This window comes from Tursiops truncatus, chromosome 14 (genome assembly GCF_011762595.2).
Source record: "Tursiops truncatus isolate mTurTru1 chromosome 14, mTurTru1.mat.Y, whole genome shotgun sequence".
NCBI classification, from domain to species: Eukaryota; Metazoa; Chordata; class Mammalia; order Artiodactyla; family Delphinidae; genus Tursiops; species Tursiops truncatus.
Genome location: NC_047047.1, coordinates 63105554 through 63121569, shown reverse-complemented (window position 1 = coordinate 63121569; position 16016 = coordinate 63105554). Strand labels below are relative to the sequence as shown.

General features: G+C 36.5%; 1 protein-coding gene across 8 annotated transcripts in view; it reads left to right on the top strand.

The window, feature by feature from the left end:
* BIRC6 (baculoviral IAP repeat containing 6) overlaps positions 1-15443 on the top strand; it is a 238238-nt gene extending 222795 nt beyond the window's left edge. For all 8 annotated transcript variants that reach the window (XM_033838758.2, XM_033838755.2, XM_033838754.2 and 5 more), the window contains 3 exons: positions 4504-4692; positions 10871-11005; positions 14304-15443. In XM_033838758.2, the coding sequence (XP_033694649.1) occupies positions 4504-4692; positions 10871-11005; positions 14304-14483 (504 nt within the window). In that variant the 3' untranslated portion in view covers positions 14484-15443. The remainder of the gene's footprint in view (positions 1-4503; positions 4693-10870; positions 11006-14303) is intronic.
* Positions 15444-16016: the final 573 nt, after the last annotated feature.

Below are 16016 nucleotides of genomic sequence, written 5' to 3'. Positions count from 1 at the left end.
ACATAGTCATAATTAACATAGTAGATAATTATTTGTATATTGCTTTGTTCACCTAACAGTAGAGCATATCCATCTTCCCCGTTTACAATTTTATAATTTGTAAATGCTATGTAATAATCTTTTGAGTTCATATAGTATAATTGAACTGTTTCACCACTGTTGACTAAATATTTCACTTTTATTATTTTAGTTTTACAAATAATACCATTATTATATGATTTTCTCTACATTTTAGATAGTTTACTGAATATAGATTTCCAGATCTGTGACAGAATTGACTTGAGCAAGAATAAGAGAGGCTGTATCTTTTCTGTGGCAAGAGTGAATCGCCTTGTTTTGTCCAGATCTTAGGGGAAAACTTTCAGTCTTCCCCGATTGAGTGTGATAATAGCTGTGGATTTTTCATAAATTCCCTTCATCATGTTGAGGACATTCCCTTCTACTAGTTTCTTGAGTATTTTTAACATGAACAGATGTTGGATTTTGTCAAATGCTTTTTCTGCATCTATTGAAATGATTATATTATTCTTATTTTTTATTCTATTATTATGATATATTAATTTTTTGATATAAACCAACTTTGCTTTCCTGGGATAAAGCTCAGTTGGTCATGGTGTGTAATTCTTTTTGTATGTAACTGGATTGTTTGCTAGTGTGTGTGTATATATATGTGTGTGTGTGTATATATATATATATATATATATATATATATATATATATATATATATATATATAGGCCATGCTGAGCAGCTTGCAGGATCTTAGTTCCCCAACCAGGGATTGAACCCTGGCCCAGGCAGTGAAAGCGCCGAGTCCTAACCACTGGACCGCCAGGGAAGTCCCAGTTTGCTAGTATTTTTCTTAAGGATTTTTGTATCCATATTTCTAAGAAATATTGGCCTGTAGTTTTTTGTGTGTTATACTGCTTTATAAACATCATACTAGAAACAAATGCATCTAGTCAGGAACACATTGCCCTTTGTTGTCTGTTAGATTCGTTCTTCAGAGGCAGACTACAGAGCCTTAGGAAAAATTACTTAATTTCTTTACTTTTTAAATTTTATTTATTCTTGGCTGCGTGGGGTCTTTGTTGCTGTGCACAGGCTTTCACTAGTTGTGGCGAGCGGGAGCTGCTCTTCGTTGCAGTGCACAGGCTTCTCATTGTGGTGGCTTCTCTTGTTGCGGAACACAGGCTCTAGGTGCACGGGCTTCAGTAGTTGTGGCACACAGGCTCAGTAGTTGTGGCTCGTGGGCTCTAGAGTTCAGGCTCAGTAGTTGTGGTGCACGGGCTTAGTTGCTCCGTGGCATGTGGGATCTTCCCGAACCAGGGCGCTCACCCGTGTCCCCTGCGTTGGCAGACGGATTCTTAATCACTGTGCCAAAAGGGAATTCCCATATGTGACTGGTTTTTAATGTTGCTGTAATCTACCTAAAATACATATTAATGCGTTATGAATAGTTTGTTCCAGTTGGATGTTAATAAAGATGTCATGTGCAAGAAGAGTTAAACATATTTAATGTCACATAATCAACCATTTATAAATATATTTATAATATAATAATATATAAATACTACCATTTTTCTTAAGATGGAAAGTTCTGGAAATCAGCCACTGATTATAGTTCTACTCAATAGCAGCATAATTTTCCGTAGAGGAGGATGCTTACTATTTTGAAAGGCTAAAAGCATTTTTAACTAAGACTGGTTTCTTTCCATTACCCTAAACAAGTTATTAGTTTGTATAACATAGTTTCTTGTTGCAAATTAATATTTTGGATTGTATACTCTGTACTTTCCTGTGTTTGAAATACCTATAATGAAAATTTTTAACATACCAGACCAGGTCAAAGAATTAAATCTTCTGACAAGTTATAATTTGAAAATAAAAGCATTCATAGGAGGCAAGATTGCTGACTGGTTATGGCCTGGTAGGGTTAAAATTTTTGTTTGACACAGACAGTGAAAGGAAGCTGTTATATATGGTTCTTGATTTAGTCAGCCTCTGAATAAAATATAATGAGAACATCTTGCAGTTTTGTGGGTGCTAACATAAAGCTAAAGAGGAGAGGGACTGTAAATTCAGCCTATGAATAAAAGCTTTTTTGACTCTTGACTTTATGAAAATGTCAAAGAACTGACTAAGAATCGGTGAACTTCCACTTTGGAATGCAAATATATTCTGTTTATTATTAAGTATAACTTATATATAGCATATTATGGTACGTAATAGATATTTTTCTGTTAATTACCGACTCATTTTCAACTCATTCTAAGAAAACACTTTAGCCAGATGTGGCTATGATAAATATTGGGTTTTTTTGGTTTGTTTTTTGGTTTGATCCAGGGAGCTCTTTTAATTAAGTTTTGTTGATCAAAATGGAACTCATGCTGACTGCTTTTTTGCATATCCCTATTACATGAGTTAAAATTTATTGGTTTTAGAGTAGAGGTGATTTTGTTTTGCATTTTGCTATCTTCTGGATGTATGCTGTCATTTTCACTCCACGAAAGAATAGCTATTGTGTATTAATTACACGTATGAGCCCTATTGTTTTACACCTCTCAACCCCTTATTTAATTCTTACAGTCATCCTATAATGTAAGTAGGTATTATTTCTATTTACAGATGACCAAAAAATGGATTCTGAGGGGATAAAGTTATTCTGCCTACCTTGGTCTCTCTGACTTCAAAATATAGTGTTTCTCAGAGTTAGATAAATCCTATTAATTTAGAATGTTGAAAATCAAATCCTTTTAAAAGAGAGAAATCCTCTTCCCAAGGATTTATTTACTGGTTTTTCATGAGAGTGTTTTATGGGCTACAATAAAGTGTGCTGTGAAATAAAATGAGTAAGTAGGTCAGATAATTCAAGGCTCCAGAAATTCCATAAAATGAATATTTTGACTCCTAAATAGCTGAGTTCACCAAAGAAAAATAAAGTGGCACTTATATATTTCCTATAAGGTACATGTTTAAAAAGTAAATAGAAGATGCCCGTAAAAAGTAAATAATAATGTCACCCAGTGAGAAAAGAGCATGTGTTATAAATTATTCTTTGAATTTAATTCCAAGAAATATCGATCTCTGCTAATTTATTTGTTATCAAATGCAGATGTTATAGTTCAATTTTTTTAGCAGACAATATTAAACTCAAATTTATTTCTCAAATATAGTTTTCTTTGTTCTGTATACAAAGCATCTATTTTTCATTTCCTGCATATAGTTTAGCTCTTTTAAAAAACCAGATGTGTTATGAATCTGAAGTAGTTTGTAAATTGTTTGAATCTCCAGCTGCTTGAGATTTATAAAACTATATTTTGTCTCAAAGGAGTTGAGGTTAAGTAAGTAACTGAATCCTATGTTACAAAATTTCTTTCTCCGCCTTTGTAGATAATGGGAATATACCCTACTCATATAAGAGGAAGATTATTTAAAAGGGAAAAGGAAAGGAACTAATAAATATGCCCTGGAAGATTATTTCAGAAGTGTCAGATTTGAGTTGGGGGAAAGTATATAGCCAAGGGAAATCACTTTCCTTTAGTGATATATTTAGTTTCAGTAAGTTTAAAAATTATGAGATTTTTGCCTCAGAATTATACAGGTTAATTTTATTTTCCGTAGTTGACCTTGGCCTCAGTAACATGGTTACTTCAGGTCATATTTAACTTTGTGTATTCATAGGTCATATATTTCAGGTTCAAGTTATCCATTTTTTAAATTTTTTAAGAAAATATATTCCTTGACTTCTAAGGTGCATATCCTTGATGTTGTTTAATCATCTTCCCTAAAGAAAATGCAACTGCTGCTAATTGTTTTTCATTTATGAAGTGGGAAAATTATAGCTAATATTTTCCTGCCTCCAAAGATGTAGTATTAGCCAGTTATGTAAGTATATTAGCAAACAGTACTATACTAACTAAGAGTGAACTCTCAATATTGGTTATATCTAGAGAAACAAGCCTTCTGGTATGTAAGTAGGGGGTCAGAGCTGGTCTTAGAGCCATGTCATCTTGCCATTGAAAGCTTCTGGTAATATTTTTGTGATACCGTGAAAGTAAATTTTCCTTGGAATGAAAGTAAAGACTGCGTCATGTGTAGTTTTCCTTACAAGTGAGTATTGTTAGGAGTACATTGTTAGCTTTATGCCCTTTAAGAGTAAGGACAGTTCGAGCAAAATGATGTCTAAATTGGTATGGTATGTTTATAAGCAAGTGTTTTTTTAGTAGTTTCAGGAAATAGGATCTTCATACCTATTTTCCTTTTTCAAGGATTCAAGAATATAAAACATATATATAAATATTATATAAGATTCTACTGTACCTATTTTAATTTTGCTCTAATAATAAAGTATTTCAGTGTCAATTATTAACATCAGTTTTATGGTGATAAAGTTATGTGGAAGCACATATTAAAAGGCACTCCTAGTTGATAAAGCAAGGTATTAGTTTACTGGTAGTAAAAATGTCCTATCATAACTATTCTTTATTTCTTTGGTCCTCAGGTGTTGGTGTCTGTTCAGTCCCTTATATTAGTAGCTGAGCCTTATTTTAATGAACCAGGATATGAGCGGTCTAGAGGCACTCCCAGTGGCACACAGAGTTCTCGAGAATATGATGGCAACATTCGACAAGCAACGGTTAAGTGGGCAATGCTAGAACAAATCAGAAACCCTTCACCATGTTTTAAAGAGGTATGTTTAATAAAATTAATGAAATACTTTATTAAAGACATAATAGAATATAGTTTAGGTATTATACTTCCCTTCATATCTGTGGTATACTAAAGTTTACTCTTGTTTTTAGTCATGAAAAATCAGTAATAATACAGTACAGGTGAATTTTTTAAACCATTTACTTCCTAAAAGGCATCTGACTCTATTTTTGGACAGTTTTATTAATTCTTTATTTTTCATGGCTACTGTTCTACTAGCATACTGTGCTAGTTATTATGTTAGTATATGCTAGAATGTTACGAAAATATTCTTCATAAAAATATTCTTTTCTATTAGAGATTAAGAGACTTTCTAATTGTCTTGCAAATAGAAACTTTGCCCTTATACTAATATCTGTGTGTGAAATTGAAGAAAAAGACATTTTCTTTTCTTTAGGAAAAGTTGAACTTAGTTTCTGAAACCAGTCTTGATACTGTCACGTGCTTTCATTTTTACCACATCCTGAAATGTGGCTCTTTTCCTGTACTTAGTTATCTCTCCTTAGTCTGCCTAAAATATGGTTGTATTTTTTACTTGTCACATTAGATTACTTCATCACATCTTACTTTAACTCTGTCATGAAACATTTTTTTTCCTAAATTGTTTCCCTTGATCATCAGTTTCTTAGGTTGTGCTAGAAACACACCACTTTAGAGGAAAAATTGGCGTATTTACCTGATAGAAAATTGATCTTTAATACAGTTAAGCAAATATTATGTGTGAACTATATGTAGCATTATACGCGAAACTCTCCTCATTAAGTAGTATCGATGAATATACTCTGAAGGAATGTAAAAACGTTTCTTCCTTTTGTTATTACTAAATGACTTTGCACTTTGAATGACATAGTTGGGTATTTTACTTTTGCAAAGGCTTGTATTCAAGGCTGTGGGTAATTACTTTTCCTAATATTACAGGAAATACAAACATGCATTTCTTTGTACTCTTAAGCATAATGTTCTGTCCCTTTTCAAGTTTGGGCTACTTACATTAAGTAATTCATTTGGCAGCCGTGTGGAATATCAGCTGTTACTAGGTACTGCACTAAGGTACTCTGAGCTCAAGGAAAAGTGAAAGTCAGTTCCTGCCCTTGATAAACTTATATTCCTCCTGTTTGTATCATAAATTAATTTCTTAGTGCCTTTAAGACTCAAATAACGTATCCAGATATGTAAACTACTTGACAAGTCTACTAGAATGTATAATAACCACCTCAAACTTAACACTGCAACACTGCACTCTTGATTCTTCCTTCCTTTCTTCTCTCAGTAAAAGCACCATGGTCTAAACCCAAAACCCTAACAACATGTGGCTTCATTCTTTTACTCACATACCACATTCAATCTGTTGACAAATTTCGCTCTACCATTCAAAGCATAATCAAAATTTGATGAAAAATATATTTTCGCTGTGACCAAAAAGGGCTTAATTTCCAAAATATACAAACAACTCATACAGCTCAATAACGAAAAAACAACCCAGTCAAAAAAATGGGCAGAAGACCTAAAGAGACATTTCTCCACAGAAGACATAGAGATGGCCAATAAGCATATGAAAAGATGCTTAGCATTGCTTATTATTAGAGAGGTGCAAATCACAACTACAGTGAGGGGGGCTTCCCTGGTGGAGCAGTGGTTAAGAATCTGCCTGCCAATGCAGGGAACACGGGTTCAAGCCCTGGTCCGGGAAGATCTCACATGCCGCGGAGCAACTAAGCCTGTGGGCCACAACTACTGAGCCTGCGCTCTAGAGTCCATGTGCCGCAACTCCTGAGATCGCGTGCCATGACTACTGAAGCCTGCACACCTAGAGCCTGTGCTCTGCAACAAGAGAAGCCACCGCAATGAGAAGCCTGCGCACCACAATGAAGAGTAGCCCCCGCTCGCCACAACTAGAGAAAGCCCGCACGCAGCAACAAAGACCCAACGCATCCAAAAATTAATTAATTAATTAATTAATTTTAAAAAAAGAAAAACTACAGTGAGGTACCACCTCACACTGGTCAGAGTGGCCATCATCAAAAAATCTACAGGGCTTCCCCGGTGGGGCAGTGGTTGAGAATCCGCCTGCCAATTCAGGGGGCACGGGTTCGATCCCTGGTCCAGGAAGTTCCCACATGCCGCGGAGCAGCTAAGCTCGTGTGACACAACTACTGAGCCTGTGCTCTAGAGCCTGTGAGCCACAACTACTGAGCCCACGTGCCGCAACTACTTAAGCCCGCGCGCCTAGAGCCCATGCTTCACAATGAGAGAAGCCAGTGCAATGAGAAGTCCACGTACCGCAACGAAGAGTAGCCCCCACTCGCCGCAACTAGAGAAAGCCCGCACGCAGCAACGAAGACCCAACACATTCAAAAATAAATAAATAAATAGAGTAAATTTTAAAAAAATCTACAAATAACAAGTGCTGGAGAGCGTGTGGAGAAAAGGGAACCCTCCTACACTGTTGGTGGGAATGTAAATTGGTACACCCACTATGGAAAACAGTGTGGAGGTTCCTTAAAAAACTAAAAATAGAGTTGCCATATGATCCAGCAGTCCCACTCCTGGGCATATATCCAGAGAATACTCTAATTCAAAAAGATATATGCAGGGCTTCCCTGGTGGCACAGTGGTTAAGAATCCGCCTGCCCATATAGGGGACATGGGTTCAAGCCCTGGTCCGGGAAGTTCCCACATGCCGTGGAGCAACGAAGCCCGTGCGCCACAACTACTGAGCCTGCGCTCTAGAGCCTGCAAGCCTAGAGCCCATGCTCTGTAACAAGAAAAGCCACCACAATGAGAAGCCCGTGCACTGCAACGAAGAGTAGCGCCCGCTCACCACAACTAGAGAAAGCCCCGCACACAGCAACGAAGACCCAACGCAGCCAAAAAATAATTAATTAATTAATTTTAAAAAAAATGATACATGCACCCTGATGTTCACGGCCACACTATTTACAATAGCCAAGACATGGAAGCAACCTGAATGTCCATTGATAGATGAATGGATAAAGGTGTGGTATATATGCAATGGAATACTACTCATCCATAAAAAACAATGAAATAATGCCATTTGCAGCAACAAGGATGGACCTAGAGATTATCATACTAAGTGAAGTAAGTCAGACAGAGAAAGACAAATACCATATGATATCACTTATATGTGGAATCTAATTGAACTTAAATCTAAAATGAACTTATTTACAAAACAGACTTGCAGACACAGAAAACAAACTTATGGTTACCAAAGGGGAAAGGGGGTGGGGGAGGGATAAAGTAGAAGTTTGGAATTAGCAAATACAAACTACTGTATATAAAACAGATAAACAACAAGGTTCTACCATATAGTACAGGGAACTATATTCAATGTTCTGTAATAAATCATAATGGAAAAGAATATGTATGTATATGTATAACTGAATTACTTTGCTGTATCCAGAAACAGACACAACACTGTAAATCAACTATACTACAATTAATTAATTAATTAAATCTTCACCCTGGCCAGCCTATTTCAAGCTCCCATTACTGGGACTTCCCTGGTGGTGCAGTGATTAAGACTCTGCGCTGCCAGTGCAGGGGGCCCAGGTTTGATCCCTGGTCACGGAACTAGATCCCACATGCTGCTGCAACTAAGGAGTCAGCAAGCCACAACTAAGGAGCCCACCTGCTGCAACTAAGACCCAGTGCAGGGACTTCCCTGGTGGCACATGGGTTAAGAATCTGCCTGCCAACACAGGGGACATGGGTTCGATCCCTGGTCCGGGAAGATCCCACATGCCGTGGAGCAGCTAAGCCTGTGTGCCACAACTACTGAGCCTGCACTCTAGAGCCCGTGAGCCACAACTACTGAGCCCGCATGCCACGACTACTGAAGCCCACACATCTAGAGCCCATGCTCCACAACAAGAGGAGCCACCGCAATGAGAAGCCCACGTACCGCAACGAAGAGGAGCCCCTGCTCCCCACAACTAGAGAAAGCCTGTGCACAGCAACGAAGACCCAACGCAGTCAAAAATAAATAAATTTATTTTAAAAAAAAAAAGACCTGGTGCAACCAAACAAATAAATAAATTTTTTTTTAATTTATTTTTTTTTAATAAATATTTTTTAAAAACCAACCAAACAAAAAAATCAAGCTACCATTACCTATTGCTTGAATTGTTGAAGTAGTTTTCTGATTTCGCTGCTTCCACTTTGTCCTTCTACAATGGTTCTCCACGCATAATCAGATCATCTCACTCCATTGACTTCCCATTAAAAGAAGATGAAAACACAGAGTCCTTACCGTAGCCTTCAAAACTCTACATTGTCTGGCTCCTGTCTACCTATCCTTCAGCATCTCTAAGAGTTCAAAGGCTTTTGATACCAAATGTTAGGTTGTGGAACAACTGGAGCTCTGATATATCAATACTTTGTAACATATCAATACTTTCAGGTAATAAGCTTAATATACGCTTTATGACTAGCAATTCCATTCCTTGGTATATGCTCAATAGCAGTTGTGTACATATTGGGTGTAGAGAATGTTCATAACATTGCCAAAAATTGGAAACAGTCTGATCAGCAGAATGAATGGAGAAATTATGGAATTTTCATAAAGTGGAGTACAGCAGTGTAAATGAGTGAACTCCTTCACACGTTAAGATGGACAGATATTATAAACACAATAAAGAGCATAAGAAGCCAGGCACAAGAGTACTTTCTATATGATTCTATTTATAAAAAGTTCAAAACTGAGTTAAACTCATACTTAAAGAAGTTAGTATAGTGTATACTTTTGGATGAGGGTTAATGGTAAGAAGTAGCACAAGGGGATCTTCCGGCATGCTTGGTAATGTTCTGTTTCTTATCTAAGTAGAGGTTGTTTTCTTGTGTTCACTGTGGGAAAATGCGTTCAGTTATACACATGATTTGGGCACTTTTCTGTGTATGTTAAACGTCAGTTTTGAAATGTATTGAAAGAAATTTGTAAGTATACACAGTCAGTGTAATTTGTTGGTTCATGCTTAAAGTTTTGTTTTGTTTTCTGGAAGAATAAACTGCTAACACAGGGGACTCAGAGTGGGGACATGACTTTCACAAAAAGGAAATATGTATAATTTGAAACAATAATTCTTTCTCATCTTTTAGAACCTAGCTCACATTAAAGGGGTACCCCTTGTCCATGAATGCTTTTCTAATTTTCCCAATCAGTTGTGGCCTGCTACTTTTTTCATTTCATGGGATTTGTTTTTGTTTTTTATTGTTGTTTTGTATTTTTCAAAACGTATCTTTTTCTTGTGCACTCATCTCCCATCTTATTCTGTGGTCATCATGGTTCTTCGTATCAGGTGGTTTCGTACTCATTTTTGTATCCCTGTATGCATCAAACTCAATAACTTATTGGTGGTGTTTTATGTCCATTCCCAGTTTTTCCTAATTTTTCCTTTGTAGGTATTATTGCCTTTTCTTTAGAGGAGACAAGCTCATTGGGCAACGTAGTAAGTAGCTCACCCAGAATACAGAATAATAATTCCAAAATCATCTATTTTCTAGCTTAAATTTGTCAAAAATAGACTTTTACTACATACACAGAAATTTTACTCGGTTTTTCAAAGAAAGAATTTTAAAAATCTGAAATGTAAAGCACATTTATCTTAAGGAGTTAAATGTCATAAAATAAAATCTTGTTCATAAGTTAATCAGAAGACAAAATTAAGAGAGTAATAATATTGCCTATTTGGGGCTATGTTCTGATATCTGTGCGAATGCCTGTGATTGAGAATCTCTTTACTCATCTAAATGTTCTTTGAGTTCTCTTTGAAAGATAGAAATTGACAGTTTTTCTGTTGTCAATACTTTTTCTCCTGGTTATTCATTTATTTACATTTGCCTTCTGACTCTATTGTTTTATAGATGTCTTATGTTCTCTGGATAGGATTAACTACTGAAATGTCTGAGTGGGATTGGGCATTATTTTCTGCTTATAGAACTGGGCATTTCAACACAAGTCATCTGATGTCATAATCCTGATTCTTCCCTCTTAATAATGTAGAGTGTTAACCACATTGAGTTTTGTGGAGAGAAAAAAAATGCCATGTCTTTTAAATTTCATGTTTTTGTAATGCCACATACTTTGTCTTTTAAATTCTGACCCGATCACATGTTGTTCTCTTGCTTGGTTTATTCTTAAGGTTATACATAAACATTTTTACTTGAAAAGAGCTGAGATCATGGCCCAGTGTGAGGAGTGGATTGCAGACATCCAGCAGCACAGCAGTGATAAGCGGGTAGGCAGGACCATGTCTCACCATGCAGCAGCTCTCAAGGTGAGTAACCCTCCCTAACAGGAGCCTTGTCGGTGGCTTTAAAAGAAGAGTTGTATATTCACTGACAGAACCGTGATGACTGCTAGAAAGAAACATTAAATTTATTAAGTTCAGAGGTTACCTAGAAGTCTATAGAAAAGATATATTCCTTTTGACAATGAAGTGACAGTTCCTAAAATTAAAAATGAGTATAGGGACTGAGCCAACAGAGTTTCATAGAGTTGTTTGACAATGATGGCAACAAAATGTTCTCCATGACAGTTTGCATTAGCTTTTCCCTGAGCCTCTTACGTTCCAGAATTTTATTACTTGGAGTAATGAGGGAGATGGTAGCTGCAGAGCCTCCAGCAGCTGATTGGTGTGGAAGCATCTGTGATACAATCCTGTTTTGGGGGCAGTGAGCTGTTGTTTTCAACTAGGGCGTTCACAGAATGGAAATGTAGTACATGATGGTTTTGGAGATTTTTTTTTTTTTTTATGTGGGAATCATACCTCCAAAGGCCACCCTTTTTTCCCTGCCTTGGGAGATACCTGTCTTTACTCACCTCTGTTCCTTTTATCCTCCACTGATTATGGTCGTCTCTACTGGCTCCTTTCCTTCTAACTTTAAAAGTATCTTCACTTAAAATGATTAGATGATAATGATAAGGATTTATTAGGTTTTTTTTATTGGTGAATTTTTTTAATGTCCCTGTTTTTCAGGTTACATACAGAAATATTTATGAATGTAAAACCATACAATATCTGGGGTTTGCTTCAAAACAAAATGAGAAAAGTGGTGGTATTATAGATGAAAGAAGACTAGCTCTGAGTTGATAAATGTTGAAGCTCAGTGATAGATTCATGGGAGTTCATTTTATATTCTGCTTACTTCTGTATATGTTTGAGATTTTCCATTATAAAAACCTTTAAAAAGAAAATTTTTTTTCTCCTTAACATTTGCATCCCCTTAAGCTAGTTTTATTTTGCCCCTGTTATTATAAAAATGATTCTCTCCTTTTACTACAAAAACTAGAGCTGTTAACACTTTTGCCTCCATTTTTAAATAACCCTCTCACCAATCAACGTTTTGTAGTTGAATTTCCATTCTATGGAAGTGACCCGCTATCCAGTTCTCAAAGTGACCCTGGCTCTGCTCTCTATACACCTCGCTCCCCTCTGTGCATCTCTCTCCCCTCCAGGCCTTTACAGATGCTTACTTTTGCCTGCTCTACTGGCTCACTTCCATTCAGTTTTCAGCTTAAATTTCACTTCATGGAAACTTGCCTTGACTTTTAAATTAGATGGTTTCAGTATAATCTCTTGTAACACTGTTGCCTACTTGATAAAAACAGTCCTAACACTGGTCTAATGTTCTTTTTTTCTCTGTACTTTTCATCTGTGGGCTATCTTGGCTCCTCTTCTCACACTCTTAATTCTTTCAGCTTGTTTTTTCTTTCCCCTTCTGCTGGATGATTGTGTACCTGAAGCCTTACTATTTGGCCCTTAGGACTATTTTATTCTCTTTCTCTATCATTGTATCTATACCCCTGACATTGGCCATTTTCTCTTTAAAAGTGACTTTGCAAACTGTTGTCTGCTCTTAGCTTTCTCAAAGTCATATTACTGGCATTTTTACTTGGATGCCCTGTCATCACTCTTCATTGAAGATCTAAAAGAGAGAACTTATCTTTCCTTCAGTCAAATTTTATAACCTTCTGTATTTTCTTAATCTTAAACAACTTTTCTCTGTCTAAAAATCTTCAAATTTTATTTAACTCCCGCTTCATCTAGTATACCTACCTGGTCAGTGCTAGGTCCTATCAGTGCTGCCTTCATACGGGGATTCTCCTCCCCATTATTCTCCTCAGTTCCCATAGCTCAGCCGTTTAGATATATCTTTCCCTTACACAAAACCTCGGTGGCTAAAGTCCAGCTTCTTTTGGTTTGTTATTTCAGTCAGTGTCTTGTTTTTATCTCAAATTCTTATTCTTTGTTTCTGTAATGCCCTGATTTGGAAATCTCTATCCTGAATCAGTCCAAATTTATATCATCTCAGGTATACTTTTGCTGCTGAGTGCTACTTGAGAAAAGTATGCAGCTCTTCAGTTTAATTTCACAATAAAGGCATAGTATTCCCACCTCAACTGGGCCTTCATAATTGTCCTTTTTTTTTCTTCTTCTTCCCTAGTTAGTGTTTTCTTCTGTTGTCCATGGTGGAAGGGAAATTGGGGCTAGAAAAATTTCGAGTTACCAGTATGTAAATATACTTTGAAACCTTAAAAATGGCTGCAAATGTGTAGTTGTCTTATCTTGCTTATATGTCTTCTACTTCTAACCAAAGTTTAGGCTCTGTAAAATCAGAGATCATACAGTTGGTCCTCCATATCCACAGGGGATTGGTTCCAGGATCCCCTGCAAATACCAAGATCCACAGATGCTCAAGTCCCTTAGATAAAATGGCCTAGTACAGTCAGCTCTTTTTATCCAGCTGTGTCCTCCTTATTTTACGCATTGCTTTTACATTGTTACTGTTGAGCACAGTTCCTTGTTCTATAAATGTTGGTTAATTTTCAAAGTCAGCTATTGACACAACTAATTTTCAAAGCCCTTGGTGTGAGATTTGAGGTCATTTCTCTCCCACTAGAAATTTATAAACTAAAACTTAATGTTTGTAAACAACCAGCCACTCTCTGTTAACATCTCTGTATCCTTCCCTAAATGGCAGTATGGGGTAATACAAAGTTATGTACTCTCTCTAGATCTTCTTTTTCATTTGCTTACGTTTTAAAAAATCCTTATGATTAAATTATTTATAAGGTGTAAGCCAGGCATTACATGAGGCAATGAGTATGAAAGATTTCAAACGTTTTACATAGGGCCTAGTTTTCATTCACTAAAATAGCAGTGGTTTTATTTTAATTTATGGACTGTCTCTCAAAAATTTTAGTCAGAGGCAGCATGTATTACAAGTTAAGATGTTATTCTCTTTAATTTAAAACTATATATGGCAAATGACTGGTGTCCTCTAAGTCATTAGTAATGCTGTTTTTGTTACAGGTGTTGGGGCATTGGTAGGGTCTGTAGGCATGCTACTCAGTACTCAGGGCTTACCAGAAGCATCAGTTACTTTGAGGTTAGAGATTTGTGCCAACTTTGTTCACTGCCTGTTAGAGCAGCTAGCTTAAGGAAGGTCTTACTAAATTTTTGTAGACCTAATGCTTTGGGTTTTGTTTTGAACTCAATTCTTCCCTCCAGTGATGTTGTGCTAGTACCCCAGGGTTTACAGTTCTAACATCACTCATTTTCCCCTGCGTAGCGTCACACTGCGCAGCTCCGAGAAGAGCTGCTGAAACTTCCCTGTCCTGAAGACTTGGACCCTGATGCCGATGATGCCTCGGAGATGTGCAGTGCCACAGCGGGTGCTGAGGAGACTCTCATGCATGATCAGGTCAAACCCAGCAGCAGTAAAGAACTCCCCAGTGACTTCAAATTGTGAGCTGCATTGATATGGACTTCATAGACGCAGAGGCTTTGAAGCACAAGCCAAATATGTCAATATTTGTATGTAAGAAACTAATTATGTAATAGGTAATGAAACTGAAATTATACTACACCCTTAAGGAGATCCAGTTTAATTCAAGGTGATCTTTTATTTACCTGTACAAGAGTGTAAACTTTTTTGTGCTTTTATTTTTCACTTGTGAGAACCACTGATTGGTATGTTCAACAAATTTGTGTATACAAAGAAATGGATAAATCACTGATTATATAAGGGAAACTACCTTAGGAAAGAATGTTTACTGAATTTTTTTTTTTTTACTGTAGAGTGAAGGGTTGTTAACAAAGAATATATATTGGTCATTCTTACAACTACTATTTAAAGTCAGCAACTTTTCACTGAATTTGATAGATTTTATGTTTGGCCATATCTTCATGCTCATATTTGATTTCTGAAGACCTCCTACATACACTTCAATAAAAGTTAAATGGACATACTCCCTCTTTTTTGATTTACTGGTACATTTTTTAAATGATAAATCTGCCATAAAATGCATTATAGCTGGAGACTTGCACTTGTATGGATGAATTTATTACATTCAACGTATTTAATTTTATGCTTTCTAAAATTCTAAGATGCAGAAAAATAAATGAACATGATTTTATTCTATGCCAATATTTGGGCCTGTGAATGTATCTGTTATTTGAATTTAAGTATATGAAGAGGAATGGTCAATTTGAAAAGTCACTCTAAACTGAGTTTTTCCTAAAGGGCTCCTTTCTTCCTGGACTATCTGGTTTTATTACTAACGTCACATGTATATGTTAAACATTGAGGCTCTGTAGAGCAGAGAGGATGTACCTCTCTGGTGCTGTTACAGTACATTCTGTACTTGCCATATAGGCTCATTTTCATGCAAATTCTTCCTAGAGCCAAATAAATAAAGACTTAGGTGTATTGGTATGTCTTGTTTCTAAAACAGTTTGCCATGGTGTGAAATGCTATTTCTACAAAGAATTGGACACTTTCAAGAGCTACTCACGGGAAAGGGAAGGCTATTTTTTTCAAGACCAGTTATCACAAAGGAAGAGCTAAGGTGATTCTTGATAGTGTTAATATAAAATAAGCTGGAAACCCTGAATCTGGAGCTGACCTGAGGGAGAAGCTGTATCCTGAGCAGTGAGTTACTCTCTGAAGGAAAAGGGGAACTAGGGATCATGATACTCTCTCAACAAGGTACAGAGCTCCTTAAAGTGAATAAAGTGTGTGACCAGGAAATCAAAGGTTCCAAAACACATAGCATTAGGTCTAGTGGGTGATGAGTTACACAAGCATGACAAAATCGAGTCAGTTTGTGAGGAAGCAGAGTCAATTAAATGTTACTCACAGACCTGCTGTCTTATAGCTCAGTATAAAATTAGCAGCAATAAGTAGTAAAAGGACGGGCATCAATCCTCTAGGGCTTTTGTTTTTCGGTCTGTCAGGGTCCTGTCAGGGATAGATGATAAAAGCTTCTATCCAAGTATATTG